Raw genomic sequence first — 22,926 nt, forward strand, 5'->3', positions numbered from 1 at the left:
GTGTCCCAGGGAAATTCCACTTAGCCAAGAGAAAGAGCTTGCTGTTCATGGTAGATGGATTTTATTCCCAACTTCTCTACTGATTTACCCTCATTTTGCCAGCGACATAAGGCAGATAGGAATAAATAGCTCCAGCTAGACAGTTCTGGATGCCTTCTCCACTCAGAACAGCTCTGGCCTGCCTGGCTCCCCGCTGCTCACCAGCCCGTTCTGAGCTGCTCAGTGAGCACACATATGCACCAGCTCCAATAAATATAAAAGTAGGGCCAGAATAACTGTAATGTGTTAGTGGACAAAACAGGTCACAAGAGGAGGGAGAGAGTCTCGAGCTAATTGGAACGTCACCAACTCTGAGAAAAATGCACATTACGGGGTGTTTGCAGCACTGCACAGAATTATTTTAATATTTTAATCAACTTCATAAATCAATCTCCAGGCCTCAGGAGGAGGCCTCCAACAATAAAGGCACAATCTGTGCGTAGAGCCCTAATTGAAAACATGGTTTTGAAGAGAAGCTCACGCTGCTGGTGCCAGGGCAGGCTCTGGCTCTGAGCTGGCCTGGAGCTGCCCCAGAGCCTGTGAGGTGGGTCAGTACTGCAGAGCTGTCCCTCCTGCTAGGGCAGGGACAGGGACCCTCCTCTGCCCAGGGACAGGGACCCATCTCTGCCCAGGGACAGGGAACCCCACCTCTGCCCAGGGACAGGGACCCACCTCTGCCCAGGGACAGGGACCCATCTCTGCCCAGGGACAGTACAGAGCAGGCAGCCTGCTCTGCTGGAGCAGTGACAAGTGTTCCCTTCCTCCTGCAGGTGGATGTGGGGGGGAATGAGGTGCCAGAGCAGCCTGCTCTTGTTCCCAAGGGTTTGCAGGAGTGAATCCTTCAATGGAGAGCCAGACAGGCACGGTGGCACAGCTGTGGCACAGCCAGCACTGTGCTCCTTCAGGGCAGGAGTGGGAGCATCCCCCAGGCTCCCTCACAGGAACAGCCTCAGTCCTTGAGCACACCAAAGCAAACTCCAATTTTACTTCATGCAGAGTGATTAAAAGCCCATTTTTTGGGCTGTTTGCTCTGGCTCAGTGCAGCCAAGCAATGCTTTAACATATTGAGTGGCCTCCAAGCAGGAACCTTGAGATGGACCCAGCCATTGAGCTGTGCCATGGGAGCCTGCATTGGTTTTCTTCCCTGGTGGAGCCAGCATTTAACACTGATGGTGCCTCATTAAGTTGGTAGCAGTTGTGTGAGGACCTTTGTTTGGCAGCTGGGACAAACGTGATGTCCCCAGGCAGCTCCAGCTGTGTGTAAGAATGTGCTGGGCCTGGTGGGATGGAGGGAACCAGCTTTGTCACAGTGGTGCTGTGCATTTCTGGAGAAACCAGTGTGGAGAACACCCTGGAGTGCTGGCTGCTGCTCAGCAGTGCCTCCATGGCATCCACACTTCTTGTTTTTCTCTGTTTTGTCCCCACAGTCACTAGGTTGGGGTGGATGAGGTGCTGGGAGAGAACACAGCCAGAACAGCTGACCCAAACTGGGTCATTCCTCACCACACAGTGCCACAATGATAAACCTGGAGGTGGAGGCTCTCTTTGGAACTCACCCCACCTCAGAGACTCAGAAATTGTACATCAGGGAAGAGAGTGATCCCTCCATCCAGCAAATCCCCCTGCTGGGAACCACTTCATTCTCTGATAAAAGTTCATCAGAGAGCTGGTTGGTCTGTGGTTTCTCGTTCTGGCTGGTGAAGAGGAGGGTAGATTGCTTAGGGAAGGGGAAGAGCTGCTCTGAGAGCAAAATCTGACAGCCCTGGTGAGATTTCTGCAAGAGCTGTTGCAGTTTGCTTACTCCCAATGGAGAAGCCCAGCTGGGAAGCAGGAAGGGAGGCTGATGGGCTCAGGATGTGTGTGCCTGGGTGGGGAGAGCCAGAGGGTTTCAGTGCCCAGCTGGGAGGTTACTTTAGGTCTGCAGTGAGGGAAATGTTTGTTTTTCTTGAATTTCCTATGATCTCTAGATAGAGTTTCCTTGGCTGAGGTTCGCTGGCCACGCTGAGTGCTCAGCAAGCTCAGCCTGTGGCTGCTGCAGATGGGGGAGATGTTCATTTCCCTCTCAGTAATTGATCATTTATGGGAATAGTCCGTGGAGGGGCTCTGTTCTGGCAGGTCCTGTCACATTCCCTGAGCCTTTCTGCTCCCTGCCCTCCCCAGTGCTTGCTTCTCTTCTCTTGGACAACACTCCACGAACTGCATTTACCTGTAAGAGGTGACAGCTTTCATGCTTTCTTGTGAACTCAGCAGTTTTGGTAGGAGATCTTCACAAATATCCTGCACAAAATTAAGGACAGAGCCTGGAGCTCTACTAAAACAGCAGTCCATATTCCTCTGAGTGAGGCCTGTGGCTCCCTCCTGTCCTTTCAAGGCTCCATTTGTCTCCCTTCAGGTCTGATACTGCCATTAACACAATTAAGATTGAACTAGTCGGCAGGAACCTTTAGTTTTCCTTTCCTAGATGCAATCAGGTGCATGAAGAAAGCTGTAAAGCTACTTTTTAGCTGTTAAAGGACATAATGGCTTTCCCTTATATGTGCTTGGTCAGAAGTAGAACACAGAATTTCCCTGATTTTGAGATCTGTCCCTATGTACAACCACTCTATTACCTTTTTAACACTCTTAATTACTTGGTTTATGTCATTATTTCAAACCCTCAGATTTCAACATTTTGTTCAGAGGAGGTAAAAACACTCTAGCTGGTTGTCATGAAATTTAGTTTAGACTAAAACATGTCCTGTGAGTAAGTCTGCTAAATGACCTTATGCACTTCTCATTGTAATCCAGAATTGCCAGGCAAGTTGAGTAATTAGTTGTGCAAAACGAAATAACTTTAAATCCTCACATTGAGTAATGACCCAGAAAAATCACTTAAGCTATACAATAGGAACAACTCAAAGCATTTGGCTTTATTTTCACTTTTGTAGCTCTACCCCCTTTGATGAGGAACAGGCTCTGCTCTCCATCCCTTCATTCCCTGGCTCCTGGCTTTGCCCAGAACAATGTCCATGGCTCAGCTGTTCTGCCCTAAGAAATCAAAACTTGTGATAAAGCTACAGGGTAGGTCTAACAGCACCACATGAGGGTTGAATAATGTTTGATAAACCAGAAATTCATACCTGTTAAAAGAGCTGAGATGAGCCCAAATGATGAAATCCTTTATGCAGATCAGCCAGGTGGCTGCAGAGGGAGGGGAAGGGAAAACCTGCATGTGCTGTGGGTGTACCTGCTGAGGAAATGTCCTTGCTGACCATCCAGGAGCCCCTCTGGCACCACCAGAGCTGGGGTCAAGGCACCTTCACAGCTACAAACCCACAGAACTCAGTCACAGCAGGTTTGCTCACCAGCTCAGCTCCCATGGCAGAGTTCTCATCTAAAAATAATTTAGTCACGGTACAACATCACAAAAAGCCTGAGCTGGTGCCTCCAAGGAGGGGGACTACAAACAGAGGAAACCCAGGTGTTTTATACCCCCACAGTGCAAAGTCTGAGGTTTTCTAGGTGAGTCCATGGCTCCTGATGTGTCACCTGGCTGTGTCACCAGACCATGGATGAGCCAGGGACACAGGTAGCTGATTACTCACAGCACATGTTTTAGTCTAAACTAAATTTCATGACAACCAGCTAGAGTGTTTTTACCTCCTCTGAAAAAAATGTTGAAATCTAAGGGTTTGAAATAATGACATAAACCAAGCAATTAAGAGTGTTAAAAAGTAATAGAGTGGTTGTACATAGGGACAGATCTCAAAACCAGGGAAATTCTATGTGTTCTACTTCTGACCTTCCAACCAAGCACATATAAGGGAAAGCCATTATGTCCTCTAACAGCTAAAAAGTAGCTTTACAGCTTCCTTAATGCACCTGTTTGCATCTAGAAAAGGAAAACTAAAGGTTCCTGCAGACCAGGCTCCCAACTACAACTGAGCTCCCAAAGCCAGTGAACTCAAATCAGAATTCTGAAACATCAGGTAACAAGAGAGACATTGCCCTTGAGGCAGTGTGAGTTAAGGTACAAAACCACAGCATTTGTTTATGAAGGTGGGTAGGGAAGCATCAGGAAAAGTTCCACGAGCCTGCCAGGATCAGATTTCTCCTTGGCAACCTGACACATAAAAGGGTCTCGTAGCCACTGTGTTCCCAATCTAATCCCTGCTGGCTGTACAATCCAATCTGCCACCGAGGGGAGAAGATGAAGTGTTTTAATAAGAAAATGAGCCGTTTGCAATGCACTTTTAATTGGATCAATTTTTCCTTTATTACACAATCTTTAAAAACCAAACACATACGTATGACCAGACAAGCTCTTCCTCCAGATACAGAGCAGGAGCCAAACTATTTCAACATAATCCTTAATTACTCCATTTCACCGCGTTTGGCAGATGATCATGACACTGTGTGGGAGCACCACAGCAAGTAGAGCTCTGTAAAATCATCTCAGTCGAGTTTTTTCAGGGGATGTGCAGAGCCTGGGTGAGGGACAGCAGGTTTTCTTTTTCCCTTTTCTCCTTGAAATCTCAGACTGGAAGAGCTGCAGGCAAGACAGAGCCCCAGGCGCTGACTGCAGTGTCCTGGCCCACCAGTGCCTCACAGGGTGGTGTTATTTTTCTTAATCCTCTGAGTGAGAAACAGATGACAGACACTTTGTTTGAACTCTGTAACCAGGAACAGGCTGGAGTAACCAACTGCTCAGTTTACTGCACCAGCTTTTAATTTTTTCCTTTTAATTTTTTTTTTTTTTCAAGCACTCCAGGAAATGTTATTGCTAGTAGTTGTGCTGTTTATTGCAAAAAAAAAAACCACAGGAACAGAAAATTACAGAGGTACATATTATCATAGATAATATTGCTTTAATTATTCGGGTCCACAGTAGTCTCCTGTGTGGAGCAGTTCTTGGAAGCAGGAGAAATGTTTAAAAGAAACCAGAAGGAGAGGAGCTGCCACTGCCATAAAATTGGAAAAATGCCTTCAGTTACAATGTCATGAACTTCAGCACAGCCCAGTAATCATCATCACTTCCCCAAAACACATATTCAAGATGAGAAAGGTTCCTCAAATTGCTGTCACATGCCTTGGGCAACTGCCTCCTCCCACCAAAAAAGAGAAGCAGAGAATGTGAATGGCAATGTAAAAGTTGGTAGCCTTGGCAAGCACACAGAGCAGCTCAGGAGGGAAGGGGAGCTGGGTCCCTGGGCCACCTCAGCACCACCAACCACCTCGTGTCTCAGCTCCCTTCTCCACAAGCTTTTTCCAGTACATTATAGCAGGAGAAACTGGAAGCTGCCCTGATGGAAGATCCATCACACAGCTGTGTTTGTGTGCTCACTCCTTCAGCACTGGCTGAGCACAACAAAGAGAGGGAAAAAAAAAGCCCAAATCCCACCAAAATCTGCTTCCAGCATTTTTTCTGCAATCCCTTTAACTGCCAAACATCCAGCTAGAGCAGCAGCAGCTCACCAACCTGTTTCCCTTTGCTGTTTCAGCAGGGAAAAGTATATGGGCTTAAAAAAAATAAAAAAAATCACCTGTTGCAAATATGTTGTAGGACAAGTAGCAAACAATTTGCTGGAGCATGGCAGCCACTATAAAATCAGCTTTTATATTGTCTGTCGTGGCCCCAAATTTGCAACTACACTGTTGATGGCAACAAATAAATGCACTGCAGTGTAACTATTATCTGTGGCAGATTAACATGCTACCACTGTGCCCTATTTAAATGCATCTTTCCTTCAATAAACTATTCTGGGCGAGCAGCACCACACTGAGGTACACATTTATCAGCCAGGAGAGCAGCTCTGTGGGGGCCTTGGTTCACACAGCTGCAGTTTTGTGCTTCATTTGGCCCAAAGCCTTGATGAGCAGAAATGCTGGTGCCTGCTGGTGCTGTGGAAAAAAAGAATTACTAAAAAAAAAAAAAAATAATCTGAGGAATGTAGTGTTTTGCTGTGCAAGGGAAAAAAAAGGCAGTGCACCAATGGATGTGCTTCCAAATCTTAAAAAAACAGAAATGAAACAGTCCCCCCTGCCCATCCTTATCTCAGAAATGAGTAACTTGCACAGAGGAGGTGCAGATGAGTGGAAAGCTATTGCTAAATGCAGTGGTCTGGAATGCAGAGTGAAGTGCAGGTGAACATACAATATGTTGCATTTAATCTCATTTCCTACATTCTCCCATTCTTATTCCCCCAGCTCTTCCCCCCTTCCCCAGGAAGTTTTAGATACCAGATAAACCTTCCAAAGAGAGTTTCCAGGACACATTTAATAATAAAACAACAGTAAATAGCAACCCTAGATTTCCCCTCTTTTTTTTCTTTTTTCTCCAGCCCTCTCCCTTTTACTCCCCTTCTATCTAGCAGAACTCTTATTAGTAATAAAACCCCTGTCTTCTTACAACTCAGGAATAAAGAGGGCAATTTTCTGGCTCAGCTCGGTCTCCCACAATTGCACAGTACTCACTTCACACAGAACAGACACAATTCACAAATGGCATGACGGGGCAATCTCCTGAACACCAGAAAAATGGGAGAGACAACCCTGTCTCGTCAGGGTGGAAGCAAAGCTTCATCTCCGTGCAGCTGAAGTGGCCATTTCGTTTTATGCAGTGCTGCAAGCACAAATTGCTCTCTCTAGGAGTTGCCCAGACAACTGCTACCCAGTTCCTTGCAAGTGCCACAGGATTGCCTCTGCTAGTTCTCTCAGGGAAGGTGATTTAGAGCAGTCAGTCAGTGTTTATGGCACAAAGAAAGACACAATGGTTGAAGCTGGAAGTGTAGGAGATGTGTGGCATAAGGAGGTGAAGAGGTTTATGGAGTGACTAGTCACAAGAACCAAGACTGCAAAGGATGGATCCTTTCCATCGCGCTTGTCCTTATTTGTAAGGATTTTATATAAAAAACAAGAAGAAAAAGCAGACCACCACCACCACCACAAAAGCTACTTTGTTTCTAAACACAGAACATGATGACCTGTATGCCAAATCCCCTTCAGCTATGGCACAATCTTCCTGAAGGCTTGACACTGGTTCCCGTCGGATTGCAAGGAGGCTGCAAGAATCTCCACTGCCAAGACAGGCTTTGCTTGCAACCAAGCCTTTAAGGGGTGGAGTATCTTCTCAGGTGGTAACTGTAGATCTTAATGCAATGATCCCAACAGTCCAGCACCAGCAGCTGCCCTTTGGGAGTAACAGCAATACCCACCGGGCAGGTGAGTCCCTCCCGGATCAGGATGTTGTAGCCGCCTCCTTTAGGAAAATGCAGGATTTCCTTACGACTGCTGTCAGCAACGATCAGGTCTCCCCTGGAATCAACACACATCCCAGCAATGCACCTGAAATCCTCATTCTCAGAGAAGAAATGGCTAATCTGGCGCCCCAGCTGCCCATCTGGGCCGACGGAGCCGATGGAGAAGCCTCCTTCCAAGTGGTGCTCGTACTGCCGGTTCTCCAGGTTGAGCCCCAGCCCCTGAGTGAAGTAAATGGTCCCTTCAGCGTCGCAGGTGACAAACTTGGGGCGCACGGCGCTGCACAGGCAGCTGTACTTCACCACCCCCACGCCACGGTCCACGGTGAAGCACCAGAGCTTGCCCCCTTCCACATCAGTGACCACGAATTGCCCCGAGGGCAGCGCGGCGATGCCCCAGGGCTTGCTCAGCTGGCTGCGGTGACACGCCACGCAGTGGCCGTCCATGGTGTACACCTTGACAGAGTTGTCATAGCTGTCTGTCACACCGATCAGCCCGTGGCAGTTCATGGTGACAGAAAGAGGGGTCAAGTTGGGCAAGTCTGCTCCAAGGAAACTCAGCACGAAGCTGTCGATGCCGCTGGGGCTCCGGCGGATCTCCTTCAGGAAGCCCTTGCGGGTAAAAACCTGGATTCGGAAGTTGCCCCGGTCTGCCACAAGCACCTCGCCTTGGCTGGTGACGTGCAGGCTCACAGGGAGGTTGAACATCCCTGGCAGGCTGCCCTTGGAGCCCATCTTCTTGATGAAGGAACACTGCTGGATGCTGGGGGCTGCTTCAGGCATCCTTGGCTTGGCTGGCGAGGAATGGGGGGTGCAGCTGGGTTCCTCCTGCACCAGGTCAGGCTCCCTAAATGGTACAAAGGAGGATGCTGCATTTTCCATGAGGGATTCCTCCACGTTAACGGTGCGGGGTTTCTTCACCACCTGCCCAATCTGCAGTGGCCCCACATGGCTCACCTTAAGGAGTTCCACCTCTTGGAGAGTCAGCTCCCTCGGGAGGCTGTTTGTCAGTTCTGGCTCTTCCTCATCCCCTGCCTCCTCCAGGAGAGCTATATCCCCCTGCTTTATTTTGGCAAGGAAATAGTCACAGCGAGACATTATCTGCACTTCTGCTAAGTTCAGCAGGTAAGCCTGCTCTTCCATCACCTGGTTATTTATCTTCTCCACTTCAGTCAAAGAGGTGGTGAAGAACTTACGTGACCTGGCCAGTTCTTCCTGGATCTTGCGCTCCTCTTTGCTGTACTCCTGCAGAACCGCTTTGTATCTGGATTGCAGGTCTCTTGAAACATCCTCCAGAGCAGCTTTCCTTTTCTGCAGATCACCCATGAGCTCCCGAAGCCTGGCAAGCCTCATTCCAAACTCCCTCCTACGCTCCTCAGCAGCCTCTTTGATAGCCATGACTCTGTGTCCTGGGGGCATGTGCGAAGCCTCCTTGCAAGGCTCACACAAGACCAAGCTACAGCTCTTGCAAAAGTGTCTTGGCAGCCTCCTCCCGCAGACCTTGCACATGAGGAGTCCCACCACTTCCCCCAGGCCGGCCGTGTCGATGATCTTCAGCACGGTGAGGTTGTCAGTGAGCTGAGCCAAGCTGGTGATCCGTGTGATCTTGCTGCAGAAGGGGCACCGGATCCCGTTGATGCTGTTTGCCAGGAGCTTCTCCAGGCACTGCTTGCAGATGGTGTGCCCACAGTGCAGCAGTTTGGGCCTCAGGTGCTCCTCGGTGAAGGACTCCATGCAGATGGGGCACTCCAGGACCTCTCGCAGCGCGTCCGAGTTGAGAAAAGGGGCGGCAGCCATGGTGCTCCAAGGCAGCTTTATCCAGCACAGTGCCTTGTGCTCACATCTATTCCAAGGTGCTCTGATTCTGTCCAGGAAGAAAAAAGGGAAATGTGATTTATGTCACCACCAGCAGTTATGTATAAATGCAATTTATTTCTGACTTATCGCCTAACCCTGCAGAAAAAGGAACCCAGTTAGCTTTTCCATGTTGGGAAGGATAGATTAGTCATAGCTAATCTCAGGGTGGGCAAATTTCAAAACTAACTTGCAGCTCCCAGTGCGATGAATTATTCACTTGCAAAATTTGTAAAGTAGCACTGAAAGAAGTGTAATGGCACCAATATGGGAGCCCAGTAGATATTGATGACTGAATCATCTCCTCATGGCACCCATCTCCTGCTGCCAAGCCTCTGAGTTTACATAATTTACTGAAACCCAGGGAGATTAAACCAGACATTCAAAATGTTGCACATCAAAGAAGGAACCAGATGGTGTGATGCTTTAGGGCATTAACAGATCACCTCTGGAGACCTGCATTCAGATGTGACATCAGATACCAACAAAATGAATGTGCCTGGTTCACTCTGCTTTGCTAGAGAGCCAAAACACATTTTCAAGGTTTCATACATTTGCTTTCATCAAGGAAGTGAAAGTAGCAGGAATGCTCTGTCAGCTTCTACTCGTTCTGGGGGTGACTGTGCACGCTGAAAACACACTGAGAAGGTTTGATGCCAGTGCATCTCAGTAACCTCTGCCATGCTGCACCATGCTTCATGCCAATTAAACACAGCTCAGGCAGGTATTAGCAATAATGGAGCTAACAGACAACTCCAAACATCTGAACTCCAAACATACTCCTAGTGTTCGCTATTAGCTCCTGAACTCAGCTTAACTGCATTTAATTTCTCCTCGTTTCACAATCTCACAACGTTGACCTCATTCTTGTCCCCTGGTTCAGTTTTACACCACTCTGGTTGCTGTTCAGCTTCAATCCAGGTTTCTCCACCCTCACATCCCTCCCAGCAGGGAGCAGATCCCAGCAGCTCTCCTGCCAAAGCAGCCATCCATTCAAAAGGAACAGAACAGGGCTCACATCATTAAGTTATTATTCACTAGACTGGGTTTCAAATCCTTTGTTATTGTACTGCTTAGCCACTAAAAAATAGGGAAGAAAATCTTTCTCCTAGGGAAGAGGAGGAGGAGAAGGAAGTAGGGAAGTCTTTGAAATGAAGAGACAGTGGCAGAGGGATGTGAACACAGCTCTCTCTGAGAAATGGCTGCATGCTCACAGCATTCTCACTTCCCTGCTGGGTCTGCTGCCTTTCTCTTTGGGAAGGATTCTGTGTATTTCAGTTTGCTGTGTGCTCCTGTGCAGAAAAACAGCTGCAAGGAAGAAAAGTTCTTTATGCTCATAGAGAAAAGCAAAAAAAGCCCCCTAATTTTAATTTGTCAGCTGCAGTTCAGAATCATTAAAGCCTGTATTTCAGGAAGGGATTCAGTGGCATGGCAGAATCTCCAGCACCATGCTGGGATCAGCTCAACAGAGGCAGGTTGAGTAGCACAGCCCTGGCCCTGGTGAAGCAGAAACCTGGGCACTGCCATGGAGAACAGAAACCTTCCTCCGAGGGAGGAAAAATCTGTGATTTAAAATGGTTTTAAAAAATGAAACACAGGATACCAGGTTCATTATTCTTACTTTCCTTGGAAACACGTCAAAAGACTGGCTTAGGGAAGGACAAGGGAGCAGCACAGGCACCAAGTACTGAGAGTTACATTAAAAGCTCCCTTTAAAACAAGTATTTTCATTAAAGAACAACGGCAGATGGGATTTTAAGTCAGGTTGGGCTTTTAGAGAGCTGATTTATATGACATTCTTTTCATATATAACCCCCTTTATCGGAATGTCAGCATGCCCTCAGTAATGGGACATTGTTTTTTTCCTTTTATCTCCCTCTCACACTCGGCTGTGCCTCCATGGAAGTTTCCTTAACAGCGAGTTGTTCTAGCGTGTCGGTCCCTCCCGGGGCAGTTCCTCTGACGCAGAGCAGGGTATTACAGAAAGCCTCAGCTGAGGATCAAACCATAAAACCGTGAATTATGCGAGTTTGGTTTCCTTACATTCGGAAGAAATTTCCTGCCGTGGTTTCTCTTGTCACCCGGCAGTTTTTAGCGAGCGTCTGTGGTGAGAACACCGGCTTCACTTGTAATTCAGAACTCGTGCCATTAACGAGGGAAAATAATGGGGTAATGCTGCAAAATAAGTGCCGCTGACAGGAGTTATCACAACAACAAAACCAGCAGGACAACCCCTGGGTTTGTGGGGGGGTTTCACTGAATAATCCAAGGTTTGGGTTGGAAGGACCTTAATGATGGCCTGATCGAACCTTGGCCATGAGCAGGGGGAACGCGTTGGGGGTGGGGGGAGTTTCACTGAAAAATCCAAGGGTTTGGGTTGGAAGGACCTTAACCTTGGCCTGATCGCACCCCGGGCAGGGGGAACGCGTTCCACCAGCCCGGCCAGCCCGGCCCTGGGCACTGCAGGGATGGGGCGGCCATGGAGCGAGTGCCCGGTGCCGCTGTCTGATGTCTGAGCGCCGTGCCCGCACAGAGCACACGCCCAGGCTCCGTGTGCCCGCGGCCGTGCCGGCCTCAATGGCAGCGGTGCGGGCGAGGCCCGGGGCGGGCCCCTCTGCCTCTGCTGCCGGGGGGGAGGGAGCGAGGCGGCCCCTCGCTCCTACCGCTCAGCGCGGCGGGAGCGCGGCTCGGTACCCCCCTTTCCATCCCCTCTATTCCATTCGCTCCATGCTATCCCCTTCCATCCCTTCCATCTCCTTCCCGTCCGTCCCCTCACGCCGCCCGCCCGGGGGTCCCGCCGTGCCCGCCCCGCCCTGCAGGGGGCGCCGCCGCCGCCGCGGCCCCGCGCGCACTCCTCACCTGCCGCCGCTCCGGGCCGCGCCGCTCCCGGCGTGCGCCGCGCGCCGCGCGTCACGTGAGCGCGCCCGCGGGGCCTGCCGGGAAATGGAGTCCGCGGCTGGCTGTGGGATATGGTGGGGGGGACACCGGGGGGACACCGGGGGGACCGCGGCCCCGGCACTGGCACCGGCACGGGGGGGCTGGGGCGGAGGGGACGGGCCGCGGGATGGAGCTCGGTCTGCCGGGCTTGTGCTGCGGCTCGCGGTGAAAGGGAAGGTTAAAAGTAACAAAGGCGAAGCAGGAACGTCTTTTCGGATTTGGGTTCTTTTGGTTGTTTGGTTGGTTGGTTGGTTTTGTTTTTGTTTGTTTTTTTTGTTTTTTTTTTGTTGTTGTTGTTTTGTTTTTTTTTTTTTGTTATGTGTCGTTTCGCCACACGCAGGTTATTCACTGCCCTTTCCCTGATCAGGTAGCGCTGCTGCGGGATGAGCCCCTTCCCTTCCCTTCCCTTCCCTTCCCTTCCCTTCCCTTCCCTTCCCTTCCCTTCCCTTCCCTTCCCTTCCCTTCCCTTCCCTTCCCTTCCCTTCCCTTCCCTTCCCTCTTTCCCTTCCCTTTCTCTTCTCTTCTCCTTTCCCTTCCCCTTTCTCTTCTTTTCTCCTTTCCCTTCCTTTTCCATTTCCTTTGCCTTGCCTTGCATTTCCTTCTGATTTCCCTTCCCTTTTCCTTTCCCCTTTCCCCCTCCCCTTTTCCCTTTTTCTCTCCCCTTCCCTCTCCCCAGCAGGCTCCTGAGTGTTTGATGGCTTTTACATCACCTACTGAAAACGTGTATTTCTCCTTCCACACTGCCTTGGAGCACCCTGCAGGCTCCAGCACAAAAAGGACATTTTTGGGTACAGCTGCAGCTGTGAGCAGTGGTAGCAGAGGCAGGGATGTGGCCACTGGCCTATGGCTGGGCTCTGCCCTGTGTTTCCTGAAGCCAGTGTCACCATCAGGCTGTGCCCTGTGTTTCCTGAAGCCAGTGTCACCATCAGGCTGTGCCCTGTGTTTCCTGAAGCCAGTGTCACCATCAGGAGCACCGACCCCATTCCAGCCCCATTTTTGCTTGCATGTCATGAACCTGCTTTAGGGGTGGCAGAGACCCCTCTGCTGTGACCCTGAGGAGTGCCAGGGCTTGGGGCTTCCTTTGGGATCAGGGGAAGCCCCAGGAGCCGTGTCCTTCACACCGCAGTGCCGCAGGCAGCATCTCGTGCTCAGCCCAGGGCCGAGGTGCAGCTGGGGCTCTGGAGGCTCAGCCTGGCAGCAATTCAGTGCCTGGGGAAGAGACAAGCCCTCAGTTTAACCATTTCCCAAAATCCTTCCATTGGCCTCTCTGCCTGCAGCGTTTTTCCACTGCTCACCTGCTCCAACCACCCTGACCTGTGCTGAAGGAAGCACTTGCATAATGCAGCAAGTCTGGCCACCTTCTGCTGCTCTTGGTGGGTTTTTTCCGCTTTGTTTAGAGAAGAATAGTTCGTTTGGAAGGGATCTAGGTCCCTGGAGCTGCAGGGAGCAGCAGTGTGGGCAGTGGGTGCACTCAGAGGCAGCAGGAGCAGATGCAAAGCCTGGCCAGGGTTGCAGAAGAAAAGGAGTGAGATTTCTTTTTTTTTTTTTACTAAGTCCCCTGTTTCAAGCCCCAGTGGCTCCCTGGGGGTGTTGCTGTGCCCAGGAAGGGGACACAGGGTTCACTCCCAGTTCCTGGCCTCACCAGGGAAATGCTCTTTCAGTCCCTGATCTATGGGGAAGAAAAAGGGATGTAAACATTGAAACCAGGGTGGTCTGGCAGATCTTGTGAGGCCACCCACACCTGAAAATGAGCAGGGTGAGGAAAAAACAATGGTGGAAATAGGAAATGATCTTTCAATGCATCCTGGGGAGAAAACAAAGGACTCTCTGGATTTAATTAGAGGTGACAATGACCAGCTGATGATGTTATCCATCATGTGTGAATATGGGGACCCTACATGAGAAGGAAGGATGGGAAGGTTGTCCAGTCCAGGACCCCAGTCACCCTGCCGAAGTTCCTTTGCCAAAGCTGTGTTACAGGGGAAACTTTCAAAATCCCCTTTTACAGAGGGCTATCAGAGGTCTCTAAGAGCTCTTTTTCCCTGAATACCTCAGGCTTGCAAGTGTGGAAATGTCTCATCCGAAGCTGAGGTGAGGTCCTGCCTGTCCAGCCTGCATGCAGCAGAGATGATCTGCCCCCAGATTCTCTTTGCTGGTGATGCCTCAGGTTTTGGCTTTTCTATTTTTCACATTCTGTGCTGCTTTAGTCTGTGGGTCTGAGCTTCATATGAGGGGATGGTGAGCTCTGTGCACAGAGCAGGGAGACAAAACAATTCCTGCTCCAGCTGGGCACCAAGGACAAATGATCCAAATCTCAGCCCAAGAGCACAAACACCGTGGGCTGGAGAGAGAAAAACAAGCAGGGTGGGACTGCATGGGCTAAAGCTGGAATGGGACAATGAACTGCAAGATGCAAATGGAGCAGAACTGATCCCAGTGACAGACCCCGTGCCTGCTCGTGCATTTTGGGGCCATTTTGGTTCATCTTGGGTGCAGCCCTGGCTGGGCTCTTGTGCTGCCCAAGGAGGATCCATTGAGGAGATCCTTTTAATAAATCCCTGCTTTATTCTTTAGCTGTGTCCAGCCTCTGTTCTAGGGCAGCCTGCACAAGGGGAAGCCTTTGGGATCATCCCCAGGGCAGTGAGGCTGTGGCAGGCCAGGGGTCACACGTGCCACCAGTCACAAGCACGGTGGTGCAGCTCGCTGCTCACACCTTGGTGTTGCACCTCAGGATCGTGTTTAATTGAGTTTGGTTAATCAGCTGGGAGCACAGCATCATCAGGGAGAGGGGATGTGAAGAGGGGCAGAGGCAGTGTGGACATAAAGGTACCCTTCTCCAGGAACCGTGGTGACAGGACAAGGAGTTATGGGTACAAACTGAAATTTAAATTAGATATTGAGAAATTTTTTACTTTGAGGATGGTGAAGCACTGGCACAGGTCACCCAGGGAGGTTGTGGCTGCTCCATTCCTGGATGTGCTCAAAGCAAGGTTAGATGGGGCTTGGAGCAACTTGGTCTAGTGAGAGACATCCCTTCCCATGGCACAGGGTTAGAACAGGATGATCTTTTAAGGTCCACTCCATATTCTATAAACATTCTATAAGCAGGAGATGAAAAGGGGTCACGCTGGGGATTTTATCAAGCACCAACACCCAGGAGATGTGACACATTCTGTGTGCCACACTGCCCTCCCTGAGGCTGGGCTGAGGATGGAAGGGGAGACCCCATGGGTGGCACAGAGGGGCTGTGGGGCGAGAGGGTGGGATGTGGGGGATGGTGTGTATGCTGGGATGGTGTGCTGCATCCTGGGATAGTGTGCCATATCCTAGGATGATGTGCTGCATGCCCAGATGATGTGCCACATCCTGGAATGGTGTGCATGCCAGGATGGTGTTCCCAAAGCCAGGATGGTGTGCCCATGCCGGGATGATGTACTGCATCCTGGGGTGGTGTGCTGCATCCTGGGGTGGTGTACCAATGCCAGGATGGTGTGCTGCACACCAGGATGGTGTTTCCAAAGCTGGGATGGTGTTCCCGAAGCTGGGATGGTGTTTCCAAAGCCAGGATGGAGCTGGGATGGTGTTCCCAATGCCGGGATCGTGTGCTGCATGCCGGGATGGTGTGCCCAAAGCCAGGACAGTGTACTCATGCCGGGACGCTATTCCCAAAGCTGGGATGGTATTCCCAAAGCCAGGATGGTGTGCTGCATGCCGGGATGGTGTTCCTGAAGCCGGGACGGTATTCCCAAATCCGGGATGATGTTCCCAAAGCTGGGACGGTGCTCCCGAAGCCGGGACGGTGCTCCCTGTGCCGGGATCCCAGCGCCGTCCCGCCGCGGTGCCACGAGAGGGCAGCAGGGCCCCACGGACCGGCTCGGACACGGCCGGGACCCCGCCGCGGGGAGGGACAGACGGACAGCCCCGCAGTGCCCATCCCAGCCCCGCATCCCGCAATCCCCCGGCCGAGCACATGGCAATGGCATTCCCACCGGGGATTCGTGCCGCGAGTCCCAAAAGGCGCCCAGCGGTTCCTCGGGAGCGATCCCTTCCCCAACCCACGCTGAGCTCCGGGACCGGGGTGTTGGTGCTTGTTTGGTGGTTTGGCTGGGATGGTGTTTCCCCCTCATCCCAGAATGGTTTGGGTTGGGAGGGATCTTAAAGCCCATCTCGTACCCCCTGCCATGGGCAGGGACACCTTCCATTATCCCAGGGGTCTTCCTGTCCAGCCTGGCCTTGGGCACTGCCAGGGATCCAGGGGCAGCCACAGCTGCTCCGTGCACCCTGTGCCTCTCCTCCCTCATTAGAAAGAATTTCTTCCTGATATCCCATCTAACCCTGCTCTCTGCCAGCCATTCCCTCTTGTCCTGTCCCATCCTTCCCTCACACATGGATGGATGTGCCAGACTCACTCCCCTGGACACTGTGCCCATGCCTTCCTCACAGCCCCAGCAGTGTTTGCCTATCACTAACAATGGGCAGCATTAAATTTGTCCAAGCTCTTCACAGACCTGGTGGCCACTGCACTGACAATATCTCTGTGCAGGAGAAATTCCCAGGCAAACACATCTATTGATGTCCTTTCTAATTCCCTTTGGATGGATTTGCCAGCAAAAAGGGTATTATTCCACCAGGAGATAAACAGGCAGCCTGTGTCAGTGGGTGTGTCCTGGCCACAAGTCCCCACTGTCCCACCTGTGGTGGCACTAGGTCTGTCCAGTGAAGGGTGCTGTATGGGGAAAGTGGACCACAATTCCCTCTTCCTTGCCTAAAATGCAAATCCCAGGTCCTAAATCAAGCCCAGCTAAGCAGCCTGTTGGTGCTGATGGGGTTAACCTGCTGAGCCTGTAGGAATCCCTACCTGGGTCTGTTCCCACTGTTCCCTCTACAGCTCCAGCTGGAGAGCCTTCTCCTGTCCTTGTTCCAAGCATTTCTGCTCTTCAGGAGATATCACATCCTAGCCCTGATATAGCTGCATTCTTGTGGCAAGTGGAATGGTTCCCAGTTTTGGGATGACTTGGGGATCTTTTGGAAGAGGGTGTTGTATGAAATGCTGAGCCACTAGGAAACCCATCTTCTCCTGGGAGCTCTCAGGACAGGACAGCACTCCAGTACAAATTAGGCATTATGCTGTTGTTTTTGTTGTAGTGGTGGTGTTACCCTGCTCCCTCATGTCCAGGCACCAGGAGGTGCTGCTGGTAATGCTGGAAGCATTTTCCCACATCAGCAACTGCTGCATCCTGAGCAGGGACCCCTTTGTGCAGGCACACACCTCGTGCTGTGGGATTGTAAAACCCTGGTGGAGCCCAGAAACAAAGACAGGCACCCCAGCAGGCAAACAGTAACCTCTGCACACCCTGTCCTGCTCATTCTCCCTTTCCTCCACAAGGCCTGATGCCTGACACAAAGCTGTTATTTCATTTGTTTGGTTGTGGCAGTCGTTTGTTTATTTGGTTGGTCGGTTTTTGTGTTTTGTGGTTTTTTTCGTTGTTTTTTAAATCTATATTTCAGACAAACAAACTAAAACTCCCACAAGTTGCCATGATGTGTTCAGTTGCATCTGAGGCTCTCTGCTCCCCAACAGATGCTGCCAGGGTTCAGCTGGGTTGCCAGCAGTGTTAGTGACAGCATGCTCAGATTCAGGGGCTGAGAAGGGATCCCTGTATCCTCACTGCTCATCCTGAGCAGGGACCCCTTTGTGCAGGCACACACCTCGTGCTGTGGGATTGTAAAACCCTGATGGAGCCCAGAAACAAAGACAGGCACCCCAGCAGGCAAACAGTAACCTCTGTACACCCTGTCCTGCTCATTCTCCCTTTCCTCCACAAGGCCTGATGCCTGACACAAAGCTGTTATTTCATTTGTTTGGTGGTGATGGTGGTGGTGGTAGTTTTTTGTTTGTTTGTTTGTTTTTTGTTGTTTGGGGTTTTTTTTGGTTATTTTTTAAATCTATATTTCAGACAAACAAACTAAAACTCCCACAAGTTGCCATGATGTGTTCAGTTGCATCTGAGGCTCTCTGCTCCCCAACAGATGTTGCCAGGGTTCAGCTGGGTTGCCAGCAGTGTTAGTGACAGCATGCTCAGATTCAGGGAATGGTAAGGGATCCCTGTATCCTCACTGTGCAGCTGAGTCTCCTCCTCTTCCCAGAAAGGACCTTGGGAGCATCCTGGCAGGGATCACCTGCAAAGCCCTTCCCCAGGAGTGAAGCAGAGGCTTTTGCAGGAGTGTCCTGGGAGGTTATCCTGTTCTAGATAGGTAATAAAAGCCAGGCTGAGCCTAAAAGAACTTGTGGGGCTTCTCCAATTCACTGCTGAGCCCTCTCCTTGCATGCAGGGAGCTGAAGAGAGAACCAAAATTCATGTCAGATGTAGGGCAGGGGGAAATTGAGGGACCCCAATCCCATCTCCCCAGGCTATAGTTGCAATGGAAGGTGCAGGTGTAGGTTTTGGAGGGAAATTACCTGTCAGATCTGAAAACCTGCTCTGTGACATGCCCTGAGTGGTGGGTGGGGGATGTGGATGTGATGAGAGGGAAGTTCTGTGTCCAGCAAGGAAACCTCCAGCTTTCTAGGGGTGAGGCACCTGAGCAAGCAGATGAGGAACATCTCCTCGTCACTGCCTCTCTCTGGCTCTGGAGGAGCTGGCTCACAAGCAGGGTGTGCTGCTGCTGCTCCCAGATAGGTCTCAGTAGCAGAAATGGGGGGATTATTTTGTTAGGGCTGTGTGTAAGCACCACAAACACATCCCACAAAAGCTACCAGGAACTGCCACCCAGTGCGGATGCCATCTAAGTGTTTGTCTGGATGAGAGATGGAAATTTGGCAATGCAGCCAGTTTCCCTCTGCTAACCCTGGTCCTATTTCATTTTCCTCCTGTGGAGTTGTACCCAAAGCCCTCATACAAGGGAACACCATGGATCTTTGCCAGCCTGCAAAGGAATCCTTTTCCCCAGTGCAGCTGGGATCTGTCCTAAAGAGGATTAACTGCAGACAGCCAATTCCACCTCAGCCATGAAGCTCACAGGTCTGCCATGAATCACCCAGCTTCGTGGTTAATCTGTCACTGAACCCATGGCTGCTGGGGAAGGGCAGCTGCTCTGCTCACAGTTTTCTACCTTACCTCATTTTCAGAACTCTGGGCCTTCCCCTGTGCAGCTCCACCTGAGCACTGCTGCTCCTGAAATGGCTTTGTTCCCACTGGCTGGATTATAATGATCTATAATTCTTAGCTATAAAGCCAATAATTCAGAAGGAAAGTTTGATATCCTATTGCCAATCATGAGATAACTGATTCCACTGTCTTTTCAGCCCTGTGTTCATGTCCTCCCTTAAAGCATGGCTCCAAAACTTCCTTCTCCATGAAGGGTCTCTAAAGCTGCTTCAGCTCTGGTGAAGAAGCTTTGCAGCCCAGAAGTGTAATTATCTCCTTTCTCTTCTACACATACTTCAGCAGTGATGTTAGAAGATGCTACTCTTATTGACAAATGAGAAGAGGCTCATGGTATCCTCCTATAAATTCCCTCTTTCTCTGCCACCCTGTTTTTCAAGGCTTCATGGCTTTCCCTTATGAGACTTGAAGTTGCCTGGAGCTGATCTTCTAGAAAATAACCTCTCCAAGAAGCAGCTCCAACTCCTGTTTCCCATGTCTGTGTACACCAGTGTCTCCCTAGGTGCTGAAAACATCTCCCTACAACCTTCTTTTAATTTATCTTAGCAACTGCTCCCCTTCTATTCCACTAAAACACGGGTTGGTTGGAATTCGCTCGTTCTCCCCGTGACAGCTTTGATCCTGTGCACAGAAGTGTTCCCTGACAGCCAGAGAGCAAGGAAGGGCTGTCCCTACCCGGAGGGCTCTGGGAGTCATGAATGAATGCTGTTTACTTGTATTTCCAAATGGCTTGTGCCTTGCCAGATCAGCTGCATGTCACTGCAAGCCGAGCGTGCTGAGACAACCCTTGCTCCTCTTCCTTGCTCCTCTCAGGACTGGGAATTTGTTGCTAGAGGCAGCAGCCATAAGATGAAGAAAGCCTTTTCTTCTGTAGGTGTTGCGTTTCTCATGGCCATTTGTCCGGTGGGGGGGAAAACTTGGGCTCTCAATATGAGAGATCAGCAAGCTTCCATTTATTAATTAGAGCATCAGACCTTTATACAGTAATTAATTAGCTAATGCGTATTCTGTAACCCAAGCCACCCATTGGTTACTCTGTACATGTCAGTCCCACCTTTGTGCTTACATTCCTTAAGAATTAAACTTTCTTTTTCTCAGGCTGTTTTTAGCCACCGTATCTCCGCTCAAGGCTCTAGCAGCCTTGTTACTTTCAGAGCTTCGTTAGCTGAGCTCGTTATTTTCTAAGCTCTCAAGACACCTGGAATAGGTTGACGTGACCCCTGGTATGCAATCATTTCTCAACATGTAGGTCTGTCACCAGGTTATAAAAGTTGGGCCTTCTTGGGTCAACCCAGCAATAGACAAAGAATTTAAATGGAAGTGTACAGGGCAGACATTGGTGTTGTGTCTCCTTTGCTCAAGTGTGATGCTTCCCTTGGCCTTAGCAAGTGTTTGGAGGAACACAGAACAAAGTAGAGGTTCTCCAGGTTTATTGCCTTGTGCTTAAGATCACCAGGAGGTTTCCCAGTGGGTTTCAAAGGCCTGAATGTTTTCTGAAAGCAGAGTTGGCAGTTTGGTTTTGGTAATGCCTCCATCTATTCTCCAAGCACTGGGTTTGTTCTCATACCTGCTTTTCCTCACTGCCAAGGGGCTCCATCCCTCCATGTAGTCCTTTTGCAGCCTCTTTGGATCCATTTCACTGCCCTGGATTATGTGTCACCCACAAGAGTGACCTGAGGACCACTAGGACTGGAGGGAGCTGGTGTTAGGGTGGGAAAAAGGGCATTCAGCTCCTTGGCCTGGTCCCTTTGGGGACTGTTCTTTTGGGCAGGGAAGATATACTGAGCTGATTTTGTCTCATTTTGGAGTACAGAAAGTGGATATGCAAGTTAGAAAAAAGAAGAACATGAGTTAGAAAAGAGAAGACCAATCAGTTCTGTCAGTTTAGATGTGCTTGTCTGGAAAAGCTCACGCTTCCAAGGAGTGACCTGCAAGTCCTGCTTTTCTCCTTCTCTCCTTGACCTTTATTTTTTTCCTGCTCCCACCTGGCCTACACCTTCAGCAGCTGCATTTATCCTGTCTGCAGCACAGTTTGGCTTTAGGAAGAGCCCTGAGCTGAGCTTTGTTTAACTCTGTTTGATTTCTTGCCTTTCCATATCCCAGAAACAACAGAGCTTGGGAACAAGAAGGAGCTGAAATCCATGCCCTTCATCACGTACCTGTCAGGCCTGCTGACAGCCCAGATGCTGTCAGATGACCACCTGATCTCAGGTGTGGAGATCCACTGCGAGGAGAAGGGGCGTTGTCCCTCCACCTGCCACCTGTGCCGGCGCCCCGGCAAGGAGCAGCTCAGCCCCACCCCGGTCCTGCTGGAGATCAACAGGGTGGTGCCTCTGTACGCTCTGATCCAGGACAACGACACCAGGGAGGTGAGTGACAGGCCAGCCCCACCTCTGTGACCTCACCCTGTCCCCTCTCAGGTCCCCTCCCGCAGTTCCCTGGGGCGAGGGGGGTGTTTGCATGTGTGGGATTGTTGGGGAAGATGAAATAGGAAAGCCTTATAAATATGATTGTCTGGCAAAAGATTTTGATAATATAGAAACCTATAAGTGAGATTGAAATGAAAGCAGCTTTGAGATACCTGAGTTACTGAACAACTGGAAAACAATGGTGTGACCAGCTGAAGGTGATCCCCTTTTGATGGAACAACACCCTGTGCTTGCAGACAGGCCCAAGGGTCAGAGCAGACCCTACAGCTTGGCAGAAGGGCCCAAAGAGGAGTTTGTAGGGTTTAAAATGTAACACAGTGTGGTAATGTAGTGATTCTTACAGGCTGTATGGAAATGCTATAGGATTTGTATCTTGTACTAGATTGGTTAGTGAGAATCAGAATATTCAGCACAGAAGAAGATTTATTGTATTGTAATGGGAACCTTGTGCTCTTACCCCTTTTACTTTCTTATGCTTTTACTCTCTCACCCTCTCATCCTCTCTCCCCCTCTCTTCTCTCAGCCTGCTCTGAGCTGTGGCTGGCAGCTCCCAGCAGGGCCCTGCACCCAGGCCCTTTGCAATAAACCCCAAGTTCCAGCCCTGGCTGCAGAGATCTCTCGTCTCCATCCATCCCCACCGTCCTATCCCCGATGCTCCTACATGGGATGGTGTTGGTGATGGAGCTGGCGGGTCCTGCTGCCCACAGCCCTCTCAGACCTCCATCTCCATGCATTCAATGGGCTCAAGGCAATGCCAAGGTCTCAGTCATTCCCGGTGTCCATGCTGGTGTGCAGGATGTGTCCTGTGGAGAGCTCTCAGGAGCCAAGCACCAGCTCAGTCCCTCATTCCTGGCTTCAAGGTCTAGGATATACCTGAGAGGTGGCCAAAGTCCTCCAGGGCTCCAGCCTGGCTTTGCAAAGGTGCAGAGGGAGGGAAGAACCATCCCCTTGGGACAGTCCCACAGCCACAGGAGGTCCCTGCTACTCCAGGAGAGACCAACCAGGCTGGAGGTCACCTGTCCCTGGGGCTGGGCTCCTGCAGGAGCTTCAGTGTTAATCCTATGGAGATTGAGTTCCTACTTTCTCTGCTCGCTGCCACTCCCACCCCCCTGCACAGCCCTCTGATCCCAGTCTCAAGCCCAGAAATGACTGACCTGCTTAAAGTCACTTATTGGCACTGAGCCTGCCCTTGATTAGGATGTCTCAAGTGAGCCAGTGTGCAGCTGTGGGTGGGCTGCAGAGGCTGCAGGTCAGGAAACAGCCCTG

The 22,926-nt window shown here is 50.5% G+C and overlaps 2 protein-coding genes across 3 annotated transcripts in view; one reads left to right on the forward strand and one right to left on the reverse strand.

Moving 5' to 3' along the window:
- ASTN2 (astrotactin 2) overlaps positions 1-22,926 on the forward strand; it is a 353,207-nt gene that overhangs the window by 230,962 nt on the left and 99,319 nt on the right. Inside the window, exon 17 of the mRNA XM_030961750.1 lies at positions 21,335-21,600. Within this exon, the coding sequence (XP_030817610.1) occupies positions 21,335-21,600 (266 nt within the window). The remainder of the gene's footprint in view (positions 1-21,334; positions 21,601-22,926) is intronic.
- TRIM32 (tripartite motif containing 32) lies at positions 5,950-12,031 on the reverse strand. Of its 2 annotated transcripts, none has more exons than XM_030961310.1 (2): positions 11,988-12,031; positions 5,950-9,138 (listed from the first exon to the last, which is right to left on the reverse strand). In XM_030961310.1, the coding sequence occupies exon 2, from the start codon at positions 9,069-9,071 to the stop codon at positions 7,128-7,130; it is 1,944 nt and encodes a 647-aa protein (XP_030817170.1). In that variant the 5' UTR covers positions 9,072-9,138; positions 11,988-12,031; the 3' UTR covers positions 5,950-7,127. The 2 variants fall into 2 exon arrangements, with proteins under 2 accessions (XP_030817170.1, XP_030817171.1); XM_030961311.1 differs by lacking the exon at positions 11,988-12,031 and adding an exon at positions 11,172-11,365.

This window comes from Camarhynchus parvulus, chromosome 17 (genome assembly GCF_901933205.1).
Source record: "Camarhynchus parvulus chromosome 17, STF_HiC, whole genome shotgun sequence".
NCBI lineage: Eukaryota > Metazoa > Chordata > Aves > Passeriformes > Thraupidae > Camarhynchus > Camarhynchus parvulus.